Consider the following 15,373-nt stretch of genomic DNA (forward strand, 5'->3'; position numbering starts at 1 on the left):
TATTAAATGCACGCAGACACACCACCACAAAAATGCACATACCTGTACAGATACACATGCGTTAGCGTTTGCCGGCGCGCACGCATGCCAACACACATGCCGTCGCACGAGCACACGTGTGTGCACACCTGCGCACGCATACGTGCGGCCCAATAACACAACAGCAGGTTGTTGAGCCAGAGCACGCTCAGCTGCAGTAATGAGGGGAACATTACAACACAAACTAGCTGCCAACACCAGACGCTGAAGAGGCTGCAACTATTAGTGGCAGAGTGCTGGTTCTGCAGAAAGGGAGAGTCAGAAGAATAATAGTCAAACCCTCCAGACAACACCAGCAGGGACAAGAGGGGAAGCACGGGCCGAGAGGAGGTTAGAGACCGCAGACCTGCAGGTCATATGTTATTCTGCAGGTAAAATAATACCTAACAGGGGGAGTCTCATTAAAAAAAGGCATTTGGAAAAGCTCCAGAACAAACTGAGGGAGAGCAGAACCAGTAGGTTGCTGCTTTGTACTTTAACAGACAAGAATGACTGCAGCCTAATTAAAGACGGCTGGCCGGGCGTCTGAACAGACAATTAGGGAGTGTGAGCGCGTCCATGTCCTGTAAAGCGTTGGCATTGTGCGGCCGCTCGGCCGCTCCTGAGAAAGCCAGCACGAACAACCTATAAAGTTAACTGCAGGTCCCAACATCGCCAGCAGATCCTTTTGTTTTCGTAAGATGGACGTCTTGCCGCGGTAGAAGCAGCGCCGCCAAGAGCAGCTGCTGCTAATGGTTTACACAGCGTCCCCCAGTACACGCTGGGAGCCGCGCTCGGTTTCCAGAGCCTTGGTTTCTGGTATTACTCACATCCTGTGCGCCGCTAAAAGGAATCAGGTCCCTCACTCTTTCCAGCAGAGGAGCGAGGTGTCCGGCTGTCGGCGGCGAGAGGAGGCGCTCGCTCCCGACAGGTGGATTGTGTCCACGCTGGGAGCTGAACGGGAACCTCTTTCACAGGGACTGGAACACAACCCCCAAACGAAAGGACAACGCCGGCTGGATCCAACGCGGGGAAGTGAACCAAACAACAGTCAACACGCCAGCGCACCGGCCGGCCTCGCAAGGCGCCACGTTCTCCTGACGTTAACTTCTCCGAGTCCGCAGCGACGGCCATGTCGTCCATCACGGGCGGACATATTTGTCTGATAGATACAACAGAGCCACCGTCTTGGGGCCGCTGATAAGTTATCTGGAGCTCCTAGGAATCATTCACCGCCACACACCCGACCTTAATCACCCGTACAAACGTTGCCCCAACGCAAACGGCTCGCGGCCATTGTTCCCACCGCTGAGCCTCTTTGGAGGGAAGTGGAGAGAAAGCGGAGGGAAGGCCAGACTGACGGCTCGTACCTTCTCTGCTTTTCTTTCTTTCTTTGTGGTGCAGATTGATTTGAAGTATTGCAGACCCCCCCCCCCCCATCTCTCCAAGCTAAGGTCACCGACCCCTCTTGAACATAACCAGAGTGAGTTATGAGCCGCTCTCAAGTCCCCTCTTTTATCTCACTACAAAAGACTCACTACAGTGTCTAGAAAGTCTCCAAATGAACATTATAAATCATACGAGCACTTGGCGCTTAACAACAACACCTCAGTGTGTGTGTGTGTGTGTGTGTGTGTGTGGGGGGGGAGGGGGGTTACCACCTGGGTGTCAAGTGGGTTGAAAGGCTGGCATTTCAATAACAATGTTATTTTAACATCAAGCGAAGGGAAAAGAACTCTCAGAATGATAATGGAAAAGAAATAAGAATAAGATGGCACTTCCACCTCTTTCCTCTTGGTCGGCCATTTGTTTCCTGTAACCAGAGCCGAGTGTCACATGACCCCAGCACCTCTGATCCCTCAGTGAGTCCGAGTCCAGACGGGAAAACACCACTTGAGCAGGTGAAGAGGACAAGTGATCAATAAAGAGGATTGTTCGTCGTGTTAGGTGAGGTTGTGTTGCTGCTCCGTCACAGCCTCGCAGTAACTGGCAGCCATCTTCATGACGACATATCTGCTACTTGAAGTCACTCTTCTTCCTCCTTCCTGTTTCTTAATGTATTTTTACTTCAGTGTTTGTGATTCCTCCAGTGAAGAGACCTCAGTTTGATTTGACCCGCCGACCCACAATCCCTCATGTCCGACGTCTTTGAGGGCTCTGGGTCGCAGGCCTGTGTCTGAGGCTCCGCCCACAGCGCTCAGCTTCCCCCGGGTCAGAGGTGGTCCATGTGCGCTTTCCTCAATCATCGGTCCAGAACAGCCCCAACTCTTCAGAGAAAGAAACACTCCACTCTCTCTGTCACACACACACACACACTCGGCCCTCCCCTTCCTCCCATCTGGAGCACCCCTGACCCAAAACACACACATGTGCTCACAGCCCCACACACACACACACACACACACTGATCCATTCTCAGGAGAGGGCTTCATTACACAGGGATTACTAAAAGAAATGTTTTAATCAAGTTGTGCAGACAGCTGCAGACCGCGAGGCGAGAAAATGGCAATGACGTGGTTCATCAGGCGTTAAAGGAAAACACATCAAGAGGCGTATCGGTGTGTGTGTGTGTGTGTGTGTGTGTGTGTGTGCAGCTTCCTGCCTCTGTCCGACATGTCCAGCTGTGCGGGGCACGCGGCTCCTTATAAGGACACACAAGAGATAGGAGACTTTATATCGGTTGTGCTTTTAGGACGTTGACTTTTCTCCACCGGCAGCCAACGGAAGCACCGGCCGTCTTTTATTCTGATCCAAATAAGTCGCCCGGAGTCTCAGCCTCGAGGCCTTTGACCTCCAGGCAGATGGTCATTAAAGGGAAAGAGACTCTCTCTGAGCCTGGTGAAATGAAACTTGGTGATTTTCCTCGGGGGGGTCGGCGTAACACTCGCGTCTCGTTACACCGGCTGCAGATCCGAGTCCTGGCCTCTGGGAAGCGGCGGCGGCGCCGCGAGGACAGTGGAATGCACACCGCCGTGGATGATAATCCACCCGGAGCTGATAATCCAGCGACCCTTCCCTACTTCCCACTGTTTTCCCTCCCTCAGGCTTCAGTGCCTCAGATGACTGAGGCGACTGGGAAACATCTCCAGCTGCTCTGAACCGCACCATCTTGGCCCTGCACACACACCTCATGCTGGAGTTCAAGCCCAACAGATACTGATAGATACTGATAGAAACAGATACTGTTGGGCTGCAGGACGCCTTCCTCCTCAGAGCGCTGCAGCCCATAATGTGGACTTCAGGGCCGAGTTGAAAGCGGTGTTGACTTAAGCTACCAGGTGACACTTGTAATCATGAGGGACTGGGCTTCTGTGGCTGAATGCATCACGACGGACGCGTCAGTCAAACTGCTGCTCCCTGATGCCATTTCCTCAATAACAAGCCTCCTCAATACGTGCATTGATCTCCTCGGCCGTGAAGACCAAATAAAACTGTCCGGCACCAGATGTTGACCACGACGCCGGCCAAACCCCTTCGCGGGCCCGTGCCACACGGAACATGATGTTTTCACCTTCGCGGCGCACGAGGCGCTGCGGAGCGAAAGGTGGAACAAGATGACATCATGTGCCGGTCCGGAGCCGTGAACACACACCTGTTGTTCCACAGAGCCGGCTTGTTGCAGTGTGCGGCTCGCATCCCTTCAGGGAGGCGTTTCCTCCTGAAAACGCCCCGTGTTTCTGTGTTTCTGTGTTTCTGTGTTTCTGTGTTTCTTCGCCACGGGGCGGGCGGTGCCCGGTGCATGAGCCCCCCCGCTGCCGCTACCGCCTCCCAACCACAACTCACAGCGGAGCCCGACCGCGGCGACCACATGCTGATTTTAAGGTCATTCAATTACTCCCCCGCCTTCTCAGCTCGTGGTAAGCGTTACCCTGCCGACACAGACCGCTCAGCGCCATCGAGATGAGCAACGCAAGCGGTTACTTCACTACAACATCAACACGAATCAAAGTCTGGCCTGAGGGGGAACAACGGCTGACGCAGAAGCTGCGTGTGTGTGTGTGTGTTTGTGTGACATCATCCACAAGATCCGCGTCATAAGTCATATAAATGTATACTCGGAGCTCAGTGATGGACTTTTCCACTCAGCAGCCACTCCCAAATCAGTTTTCATCGCCCAAAATGATTACGCCGGTTCTGCCAAGATGGCCGACGGACAAAAGTAACAGCCGCGCTTCAATGTTCTCACCGGCGAGCGCTCGTTTGTGTACATCTGCTAAATTTAAACCTGCGTGTCTGCAGGACACAGGAGGCGCTTGTCCTCCTGCGCCGGGCTGTGCTGGGAGACACAGACCAGGAGCAGCTCGCTATGACTAACTACCAACAGGAGTAATGAGGCATTACAATCACACCGGGAGCCTCGCGCCTCAGATGCCTCCAGCAGCCTCCATAAATCACCACGTGAGCTAATCTGGAGTCTAGACTCCGGGTCCAGACAGAGTAATAGACCTGCAGGTAGTGCTAAAAACCAAAGTAGCCATTGACAACGTCATAATTAGATATCAAGGGAGAGCCGGCGGTCCTTTCCATTCAGAAACCTCTGAGAGTTCAGTCGGCCTTCGGAGGCCATATAACGTGCACCTGCAGCGCCACATGCTCAGAGAAATTAGCCCGTTCAGAAAAGGCCGAGCGAGGAACAGGGGCTGCTAAAAACGCCACATAAAAGCCGGCACGGGGCTGAGTTATGACCTGCGAGGCGACGAGCCGCCCCGGATAGCGCTGCTGGTTAGCGGCGGCTCGGTGGCCCCGCCTCCACGCTCTGCCGCCGTCAGGTGGCCCTGATGTGGTGTGAGGTTAGGTTGTTGGGAGATGGATGCAGGTGGCACTTCTAACACCACCCGCCCCCCCCGCTCTCTTCATGAGGGGGGGGGCGCAGCGCTGAGCCGCCATTCCTGTTCACCAGAAGACTGCAGCAGGACATGAGGCGGCCATCTTTGCTCATCCTCACTCCCTTCAATGTGTTTGCTCCTCTATGTCGCTGAATAACATCTTTGGATTGCATTTGTGTATAATTAATGTATTTAATGTGTCATTAAATAACTGTAAAAGTGAAGCTGCAGTTGGTTTGTGTGTGCATGGAAACAATTTGAGGAACTGCTTTTGGGAAGATTATAGCTGATTATCTTTGATCTACAGAAACATAATTCATTAATACTTCAGATGAGCATATTCATGAAAAACTAAAAAACTGTTTGTTGTGTACGGCAATACAGCGTTTTCACTGTTTACAAGAGTTTTATTCATCCATTAACGTTTCCATGTTCATCCACTGGTCTTTGTGCATCGGGTAATCAGCCATGAATGATGTCATTGATTCCTACTGATTGGACAGATGCAGGTTGGTAGTGTTTCCTGGTGGAGTGGCTGGATTGGTGCTCATGGTTGAACAGATACAGACGCTCCTCTTCGTCTTGTTGCAAAACAAAAGGCGCTGCAAACATGCTTGTGCCCACGTTGGAACGCTGCATGCATCATGTGGCGTTTGATGTGTTCGGATCGGTGAAAGCTCCTTTCAGTTTGCCGTGCTTCAGGTGGTCCGAGTCAGTGATGCTGCTTTTAAAGAAAAGCTTATCTCAGTGTCTCAGTTGACGCCTTTTGTATTAATGTGCCTCCACGCCTCGACCTGAGATGTGGTGACAGTGATCAAGTGGACCTCGGCTTACTGTTTAACAACAGCCAACACTCACTTTCAGTTATACATTAGCCATTGTGATGCTAACACACAATGCCACAGGGCGTCGGCCCAGAGAATGCACTTCATCAGAGGGAGAACAACCTCATGACACATTTCAGTTTATCTCTACACGCAGAGGAGGTTCAAACATTACTGAGCTTTCCACTGACGAAGAAGAAGAAGCAGAAGAAGAAGAAGCAGAAGAAGAGATTGTTCTTGGTTTGACCGTCTTGGATAATTATTTTCATTTCTTCAACTAAACAGAAGGTCAAACCTGCCATTACTCTTCCTTAAAGTGTCCAGTTGGAAGTATTCAAGGCCTCAGGCGACAGCGAGCGGCCGGTAGAAGGCCGAGGCTGGCAGGGAGAAGACTTTCCTGGGTGAAAGCCCCTCTGGACGCCCGCTGGGAGGAGCCGAGCGTCTGTGGTGAGGCTGAAGGGAACACGAGCTGCAGCGCGGGCCAAGTCATCAGCCGGGTCTGCACAGACGCCCACAGCCTCTTCAAACCCCCGTGATCACCTGGCACTCATCTACGCTCGCTTAAGCATGACCTGTCTGCTCTGGCAATGACAAACACGTTTGTGTCGCAGTGTGTGTGTGTGAGAGAGAGTGAGAGGAGGAGGAGGGGCAGCAGAGAAGGATGCAAAATGTGTGCATGACATCACTTTCCCACTCAAAGCTACCTTTCCCTCCTGTCAGTCATCTGCGTTTAATGCAGCGTCCAGAGGGAGGCAGATGCAGAGCTACCTTTTACATTGGTAATGGAAAAGCTGAGCCAGTGATCTGCAGAACTAAACTGCTGGAGACACAAAGTGGAGACAGCTCTGTTTCTCACCCCGCTGCTCCTTCTCTACCGCGCTTTCCCACTTTCCCTTCATATTTCTGTAAAAACCTCCAACGCTGGTGCAGCTCTGCTCAGCGTCTGCTGTGAGGGCCGAACATGGGAAAAGGTGCTGTGGGGTTACGTCAGAACTCCCAAAACAAACGCCGACACGGGGGAACTAAAGGCCGCCGCCCGGCAGAGCGCATCCCCTTATGTCCGACCGAGCGGAGCCGGTCACACGAGGGGAAACCCCACGGCGCCGACTCACTGAGCGTCGAGCTGGAAACACACAACACGCTGGCAGCTCACCTCAGCAGAGAGCATCAGCGCTACAGGAAACAAACGTGTTCATGACTATTCACTTAATACCATGGCCGGGTGTCACTCCGCACCTCCACCTCTCCCTTTCTTCCTCTTCCTCTTCTTCCTCTTCTTCCTGCCTCGCTCAAAGCCGCTCGTCATCGTTCTTCCAGGAGCAAACTGTCAGGTTGTGTTAATTGACTTTTGCGTGCAGACACACACGGGTCAGTGAGCCAGACAAACCTCCCGCGCAGACAGGACAGGGTCGAATATGAGTCACTGTGGCAGGTTGTGAGCTCTCGACCCGCACGACCCGCGGCCCTCCAGCGTGGACAGGAACGAGGCGAACAGGCAACCGAAGCGCTCCCAACCTGTCAAAGTGTCAGAAAACATCCGGCTAAATCTAAATTGGGGATGAGGAAAGTGAGACGGAGTGGAAATAATCCTGTTAAGGTCAGTAGAATTATCTGACGTGTTGACCTATTCTGAGGTATGATCGCAATGCCAGATGGAGAAAACAGATAAGAAACTCAAAACACGACGCTGGACATACTGTATTCATCCAAACACAGAACCACAGAGCGCTTTGCTCACGTGAGAGGCTCTCAGAGGTATTTCTACGGCTGGTCGGGCTGAGGGAAAGCCACAGGAGGGGCTCTGGAGGGCTCTCAAGAGATGAGAAACATCTAGTGATTGTCAGAAAGAAAAATAACATCCGTTTGACATCTGAATCCACTATTTGAGGCTGGAACAGAGCGCTGGAGATCAAACGAGCAGCGAGCTCTTATTGGGAGCAGAGCACCGGGAAGGAGTTCTGCACACACACACACACACACACACACACACACACACACACACTGTGGAACGAGGCCCTGTGGTTCAGTGTGTGGCCAGCTCACCGCCGTACAGTAGACACCATGTTTGCCTGGGGAAGAAGTCAAAACCATCTGCAGGTCTTTGACATGTTTAAATCTAAACTAATGGGGGGAAATGGATTCCCAAGCTCGTGCTCTCACACGGGTTTCCTGCTTTAACAGGCACTTTGACTGCAAGGTGTGAGGGAGAGGGCACAGGGTGTGTGAGTGTGTGTGTGTGTGTGTGTGTGTGTGTGTGTGTGTGTGTGTGCATCAAGGGCTTTCCCAGATGACGATTACTGAACACAGTGACGGGGTGACTGATGGTGGAAGTCATTTCACTGCGCTTGAAAGAGTGAACATGTCCGTTCATGAGAGAGTTGTTCTCCTGGATGGAGGACATGAACTACTCATTCCTTCTTCACGGCCCGACTTAAATCACTAACGGACGAGTGGAAGAGTACGTTCATGAGGACACTGTCGATAAAACAAAGCCCCAGGAAGGTGAAGACACACACAGATCCATACCCTACAACCCTCGATGACATCATTCCTTCTGCCTTTCATCCATAAGCTGGTGTCTCATCCCTCTTTCTGTCCAGTCACACGTTTCCCATCATCCTCGTCTTCCACCTTTTCCTCTCCATTCTCTCACGCTCTGCTTATTTGTCTACTTTTCCACTTTCTCCTCTTCTTCTCTTTGGATGTTGATAACTTTAACGTTTCTGTGGAGCCCTGCTCCTCTCCTTTCTTCTTGTCCTCCCGTCAACTTCTCCCTCTCTTGGGGGACATCCCCGATGAGTCATCCCTCGTCTGGTGGAAGGACGGGGATACGGCGATATGTTTTTTCATCTCCTGAGACAGCGTTGTATTATTTTCCTCTCCTTGTGTTTCAAAGCATGTGAGAAGTTGTTGCAGTTGTTACCCGATGACTGTGTTTTTCTGTTTTCCCCACCGACCGCTGGAGAAGTGGCTCATCCATCACTTTAAATACCCTCTGATGCACTGCCCGCAGACGGCTGCAGTCCTCTGCATGAAGTGCAATACATGGGCCTGACCCCACACACACACACACACACACACACACACACACACACACACACACTGCATGTGGGGTAAGCTGGGGGGGTTGTTACCTCCACTGCCTGGCCAAAAGAAAAGTCGCCACCTGGATTTAACTAAGCAAAAAGGTGCGAGCCTCCTATTGGACGATCAGGTCGAGGTTCAGCAACAGTATGTGCTCAAAGGATGAAGTCAGCTGACTACCTGAATACACTGAAGGACCAGGTCGTTCCATACGGATGTTTCCTCCCTGATGGCATGCAGGACTCACCAGCTCAGATGGTGACAGAGGTTCAGACAGCATGAGGCATCACGTCCAACATGGAGTCCAGGTCATGTTGCTCATGGTTGTCCTTCCTGTTGTTGCGTGACCGTGGTGTAGTTTGTTTGCTGCTAAAGGTGTTGTTCATTTGTGAAACATGGAAGTATGATGAACCTGTGTTTGACACAGTTTATTTCCTGCAATACATCCAATAGAAACATGGCGTTTGCTTCCAGAGCGATGGATGCTTCCATGTAAAAGCAGCAGGTCCTCCCTCCAGCACCGATGCCTCCCACGGGTGCTGCTGGGATGTAAATCCCCTTTCAGTTTACTCCTTCCATGCACAGCGTGTGCTTAGAGGAACGCGTGAGCAGCTCCATCAATAAGATGAGCTGTGCTGCTCCACCGAGAGACTTAACAAAGGGCCTCACACACGTTGGGGATTCTTTACCTGGAACAAACTTCCAGGGAACATTTGCACACCGCGACATAAATGTAAAGTACATGTTAAGCCCAACAATTAAAAAAAACCTTTAAACTATTTGAGGTAATGATGTTCGTGATAGAGAAACTATTGCAAAAAACTCCAAATCAAATGATCTGAGCTGAAGAACGACATGTTTAAAAGAGTGTTCCACCCCTTTTAACCAACCAGTGAACACACTGCGGGTTCCTTCCCACCACGCACACCTTTAAATCAAATTACTGAGAGAACAGATCACATAATTGAACGCCCGCCTCACTCAGACTTCCCTCCATACTCGAGCGCTCACCAGTGTGCCGGCATCTGGATGAGCTTCCCGTAGAGAGCCGTGCTGAAGGAGGGGATGATGGGGATGAGAGGCAGGAACGCTCCTGTGCTGTCCTGACACGTCAAGCCCGCCTGGAACCCAAACACCTGCAGAGAGAGAGAGAGAGAGAGAGAGAGAGAGAGAGGGGTGAGGAATGGAGGGAGAGAAGGAGGCTGTTCTCTCGTCTCAAACACAACTGAACCGCTTTGACCCTCCTGTCCTCGGCGGACCCATCGGGTCCTGAACCTGCACTCGTACAGCGTCAGAAGACACAGTGTCGTCCCCACAGCAGAGGGGCTGGACCCACCGCGGTGTGATCCATGAGGATGCACATTACTGCACACGGTGGAGAAGCAGCTTCACGGACCAACAACGGTCCAAACCGAAGCTTTCAGGGTAACGTCTGGGTTTCCTGTTTCATCTGCAGCAGCGAGAAACACAACAACACTCTGCATTGACAGTCACTAGAGTTGCAAAGGGGCGGAAAGTTTTCGGCAAATTTCCGGAAAGTTTCCACAGGAATTTTGAAAAAAAGAAATGTGTAAAAGTAAAAGAAAAGTGTTTGCAAAAGCATAAAACAGGGAACTTAAATGTAGTTGAGAACAAGACTTTGCACACTGAGCTCAGCTGGATGTTGAGTTGCGTGGAGGTCAACAGCGATACTGCAGACAGAGATTTAAATTACAGCTGCAACACATTGAACATCACTGAACTAGTTCATTTTTGGAGCTTTGAACTTAGTTCAACATGTTGAATTATGGGCTATGAACTGAACTAGTTCATGTAGAAAGTGAACTTTCTCAACACTGTTTGTCATTAGCATATTGATTACTTGGTAAACTGAAGCCATGTTCATTTTAATACCAAGTTCATTTGAATACAGTAGACTTCTTACAGCAGTAGAGTATGAAGTATGTATGTCCACACAAAAGTACAACATCACCTTGACTATTCACGGCTTGTGGAAAGTCAAAAAAGTCATTTTTAAAAGTTGTATTATAAATGTGTGCATGCATGTCTGCTTATGACAAGATAAATAACGTTAAATTACCCCAAAATGTCCAGTTAATTCCTGTTAATTCCCGTTTATTCCCGTGGAAAGTTTCCAACTTTGAATATTCCCAGAATCTTGCAACCCGAGTCTCAACACACCTTCATACGGATCAACTTGAGCGGCTCCAGGTCGCATCAGGGTCCTCCCGTCACTTCCTGGGTAACATCCAGGTGTTCCTCCAGGAAGAGTGCGCTGCCGTTATGAGCTGGTTATTTCAGCTTCTGGTCGCCACGCTGCCAGAACCGTAACGTCGTGCAGCCTCAATGTTTACATACTGCACGCTGGAGGAAGTCCAGTTTAATATGGGAGGCAGTGGATGAAGCCGGGCCAGCTGTCCCTCATGCAGCTGCTGAACATGCTCAGGATGGACCAGACTAAACCATAACTCATTTATAAATGGACAACTGGCCTATGGCTGGAATATTACTGCATATCAAAGTTGAGCTGTGTGATTGCCAGATAGCGATGTAGACAGAATCAAACTCTCCCTTTGTAATGCCAGCTGGAGGCCGTGCAGCCCCACAGTCCTCCAGGAGACCAGAGCCCAGCAGCCAATCACAACGAGCTGTTCAAATAACCCACGTTTCCAATACTGATGGGTCTATTTCCTTCTGTTTCCTCCACGTTGAGCAAGGCTGACTTTGAGTTCTGGTCCATAACCACGGGGGAGCGAGACCAGGGCTACCCGCCGCACTCTGTGGGCCAGTGTCAATCCCAGACGGATTAAGATAAGCCTGAGTTTATTCCTGTTTCACATCACTTCCTGCAGTGGGTGACTTGCGGCCACAGTGACCTCCACCCCGTCGTGATCCCGCCGCCGAGATCCAGAGGCGGGATGAGAAGACAGATGCCGACCGGCTGATTGGTCAGAGGATCCTCGGCCACTGAGCGGTTGACCGTTAACCCCTCGCTGACCCCGTGATAAGGCACCAGCATGGTGTCCGGCAAACATCCTGCCTTAAAAAAACAGAGCGGGCCAGACTGGGCCACCCCGGATCTGTTATCCAGGCTTCCTAAAAGGGGATTAGCCGCCATAGCTCCATGTGTCCTGCACGGGACCTTCCAGGGAAGGTTAAGATGTCAGCTCTAGTATATTTATGACAATTATAAAACTATTTTAAAACTATCAATCATGTCTTTACCTTCACTTAAGACTAATCCAGTAGTGTATCTGTAAACAATGCATGATAGCTTTGTATAGAAAATGCTAAGGCAGAATATATAGAGTCTTCTAGATTTGTTTCTGTCTGATGACTGAAAGTAATGAAAGAACAAACTTTACGTTCTAACGTTGTCTCATCGGAGTCCATCTGGTGACAGAGTGGGTCGAAAAGAGTCTTTTATACTCTCTGATGAACCAAAAGACTTTATATATATTGAGCCTTATTTGATGCTTCATGTAATTCTCTTAAAAGCATTAAACGCCGCGTTGGGGGATGTCGACGCTGCACAACACGAAACCGTGAAGGAGACCAGAGCTGGACTGCTGCTCATCAGAGAGCAGCGCTGAGCTCTTTACGACCAGGAGGAAAGGGTCACCCGGGTCATCCAGGGTGGGGCTAAGGCCGTGGTCATGCGCACTTTGGGCCGATGTGCATAAAACCAACTGTACTAATTACCATGTGCACTTAGTCTCAACTCGAAAGACGACTAATAAATAGAAAGAAATAAAACAAACAGAAAAAAGGGCACTGCAGTGAACTTAGAAAGGTCTTACATCCACTCTTCCATAACTTTATCCACCACACAGCAGAAGATAAGGGCGCATACTGAGTTTCTTACTGTTTTAAACAGCACAGACTGTACATAAGAGCACTAAACCCACTCACACATCACTGTGTCCCATGTGTGAGTCCCACGTCCAGACAGCTGTGACGTGTGTAGAGCGGTGCTCACCTTGAGGTACAGGTGAGCGTAGCAGTGGTGCAGCAGGTTGTCAGAGGGCTGGCTGAGGCCGCTGACGGTGCTCACCAGCTCCGGGGCGTACATGGGCACCGAGTGCTCCACGTTCACCCGTTCCACCAGGAACTGCACGGCAGGGAGAGGCCGCACCGGCTGGAACGCCGGGACGCTCACCGGCACCGGAGCGGTCTGGGAGAGGGGGGAGATGAAGGGGACCAACGGGGGAACACTGGTCAGACGGATGGGTTTCATGATGACGCATTTCACTGTTCAGTATTCACAGGGAACAGATGCAGGTCGAGGAGGAGGTCGGTCTGCGCGCAGCACCTTGCATCCCATGATGACCGGCATGAGCGTGTGGAGCAGGTTGAACTCCGCCATGGAGACGGTCACGGACACTTGGAGCAGAGTGAGGCAGGTGAGCCTGGTGGGGATGAACTCCTCCAGGCCGGATATCTCCTCTGGAGTCGCTGCACCGAGGCTCTCTTCCACCACGTCTACAGATGCAAAGAGAGAAACACGTGAGCTTTGGAACGCTTGGAGATGAAACGCAGCGCTGCGAAAACAATTAGATGTTTTACAAAGTGAATCAAACCTCGAGTCTGAGACCGAAGACAAAGAGGTTGTCTGTAAAGCACACCACGTCTCCTCTACGCCTGCAGCATTAAAACAATAAAAAACGATTTTCCAACAAAAAGAGCACCACCTCATACACTAAATAAAAGCAACATGCACTAAAAGGTCCTGGCACCTCAGCGGGATATTCATTACAGCGCTTGTTTCCCAGTAGCTTTGTTGTTGAACTATCTCATAAAAGCACTCATTCAATCAATGACCAGAAACATCCTGAAGGAACCACGAGTCCACACGGCGGCCAGGTCACGCCCAAAGGAAGAGGTGACCGGGGCGCCGGACCCACAAACCGGGTCCAGGCCCGAGGTGGACCGGAGCCGGAGCGCTCGTTACTGAGCGCCTTGGCTCCGGTCCCAGGACTCGGGCTGGTTTCTTTTCAGAAAAGGTTCAGTTGGGCTGCGTTCCCAGCTCCAAGGTGGGCTCACAACCCGATCCCAAAGCCGGGTCTGCTCTTTGGCCCGACGCCACAGCGCCGCATCAGGTTCATCTGGCGCCGCCATGTCCAATCTCATCATATGCCAGAGCTCAAGTCAACAATAAACATCCACATTACAGAGGACGTGCAGCTCACATGGTACACAGAGGCCCGACTACACTAAAACACTTTCTGTATCAAGTGTACACAGGGAAACGCCTCCAGATCCACGAGCCGGTTACTTTACTCCTGTTGTTTTTGAGGAAAAATATGTATAATTAAATTGCAAGTTGGAAGCTCCTGCTTGAAATAGTGAAAGATCTTATAAAATACACAAACATCAGCCAATTTGGTCTCGATGTACTGCTAGTTTTGGGGAGGAAAGTGATTCTTCATGAGATCTTGGCATGAGGAGGAGCAAAGAAGAGGACAGGAGGAGGAGAAAGATAGTCATGCCTTTGACCTCCTGACCTCTACTTCTCTCCTGGCAGGAGAGGAGAGGAGAGGAGGGATGAGGAGAGGAGGAGACGAGAGAGGAGAGAGGAGAGGAGGGGGGGGGAGGAGAAAGGAGAGGAGAGAGGAGAAGAGGAGAGGAGAAAGTAGAAAGGAGGAGAGGGGAGGAGAGAAGAGGAGAAAGGAAGAGAGGAGGAAAGAGGAGAGGAGAAAAGAGAGGAGAGAGTAGAGGAGACGAGAGAGGAGAGGTGAGGAAAGGAGAAAGGAGAGGAGAAAGTAGAAAAGGAAAGAAAGGAAAGGAGATGAGGGAAGAGAAGAGAAAAGGAAAGGAAGGAGAGCTTGATTTAAAACCTCCACACGGCATGAGTTATTTCATAACTATCTGTCCGGACACATATAGAAACAGGAAGGAACGCGATGACCTACCAGCCTTATTCAAAAGCTTTCTGGTAATTACCCCATCATCTATTATCCATCGCAGATGCTGAAACAAACGAAACCTACGGATGTTATTGTTTCGCAAAAAAGAGAGTTATTGCTCCAGATATTACACGCAGACACACATTCCCAGTTCTTTCACAACATCCCAGGGATGAGCTCATCAATAGCCGTGCTGGGACGTCCGCTAACACAAAAGGTGTTTGGCTTCGCCTCCCTCCCGCGGTCCAAAAGGTCACCGCTTTCATGTGCAGCCGTGTGTTGAAAGATGGGTTGTGCAAGGAAATAACAATGTGGTGAGGATACTGTACAGCGCACGCCGAGGGGCTTCTGCTGGCTGGCAGGACGGAGCAGCGGGGGAGATAAGACTCAGTGTTGTAAGAGCTGGTGGAGCGAGCGAAGTGGACGAGCAGACCGACCTGGCTGAGGTTTGCAGTAGGGCTCGTACTCGTGGTCCATGGCGCAGGTGACCATCTTGAGGATGCGGTGCACGGCGCTGCCGTTCAGCCGGACGTCCAGGGGTCCCACCGCCAGCCTCTTGATGGAGGTCTCTTGCACGGCGGGCAGCGCCTCCTCAGGACTCGCCGCCGAGAAGTCCTGCGAGCCTGCAAACACACACAAACGTGCATTGAACACACACAACGTCAACCTGAGGATTCCTCCGTCAGCTAATGTGACACAATGTTCCGCATTTTCC

The 15,373-nt window shown here is 51.0% G+C and overlaps 1 protein-coding gene across 2 annotated transcripts in view; it reads right to left on the bottom strand.

Annotated features, from left to right (window-relative positions):
• Window positions 1-15,373, bottom strand: part of LOC137780855 (intermembrane lipid transfer protein VPS13B-like) — a 297,025-nt gene that overhangs the window by 230,202 nt on the left and 51,450 nt on the right. For both annotated transcript variants that reach the window (XM_068569155.1, XM_068569156.1), the window contains exons 13-16: window positions 15,096-15,281; window positions 13,065-13,234; window positions 12,732-12,926; window positions 9,764-9,888 (exon numbers count right to left, since the gene is read on the bottom strand). In XM_068569155.1, coding sequence (XP_068425256.1) covers window positions 9,764-9,888; window positions 12,732-12,926; window positions 13,065-13,234; window positions 15,096-15,281 — 676 coding nt within the window. The remainder of the gene's footprint in view (window positions 1-9,763; window positions 9,889-12,731; window positions 12,927-13,064; window positions 13,235-15,095; window positions 15,282-15,373) is intronic.

The sequence above is a fragment of the Clinocottus analis genome, unplaced genomic scaffold (genome assembly GCF_023055335.1).
Source record: "Clinocottus analis isolate CAN_PGR_092001 unplaced genomic scaffold, fCliAna1.0.p SCAF_9, whole genome shotgun sequence".
Taxonomy (NCBI): Eukaryota; Metazoa; Chordata; class Actinopteri; order Perciformes; family Cottidae; genus Clinocottus; species Clinocottus analis.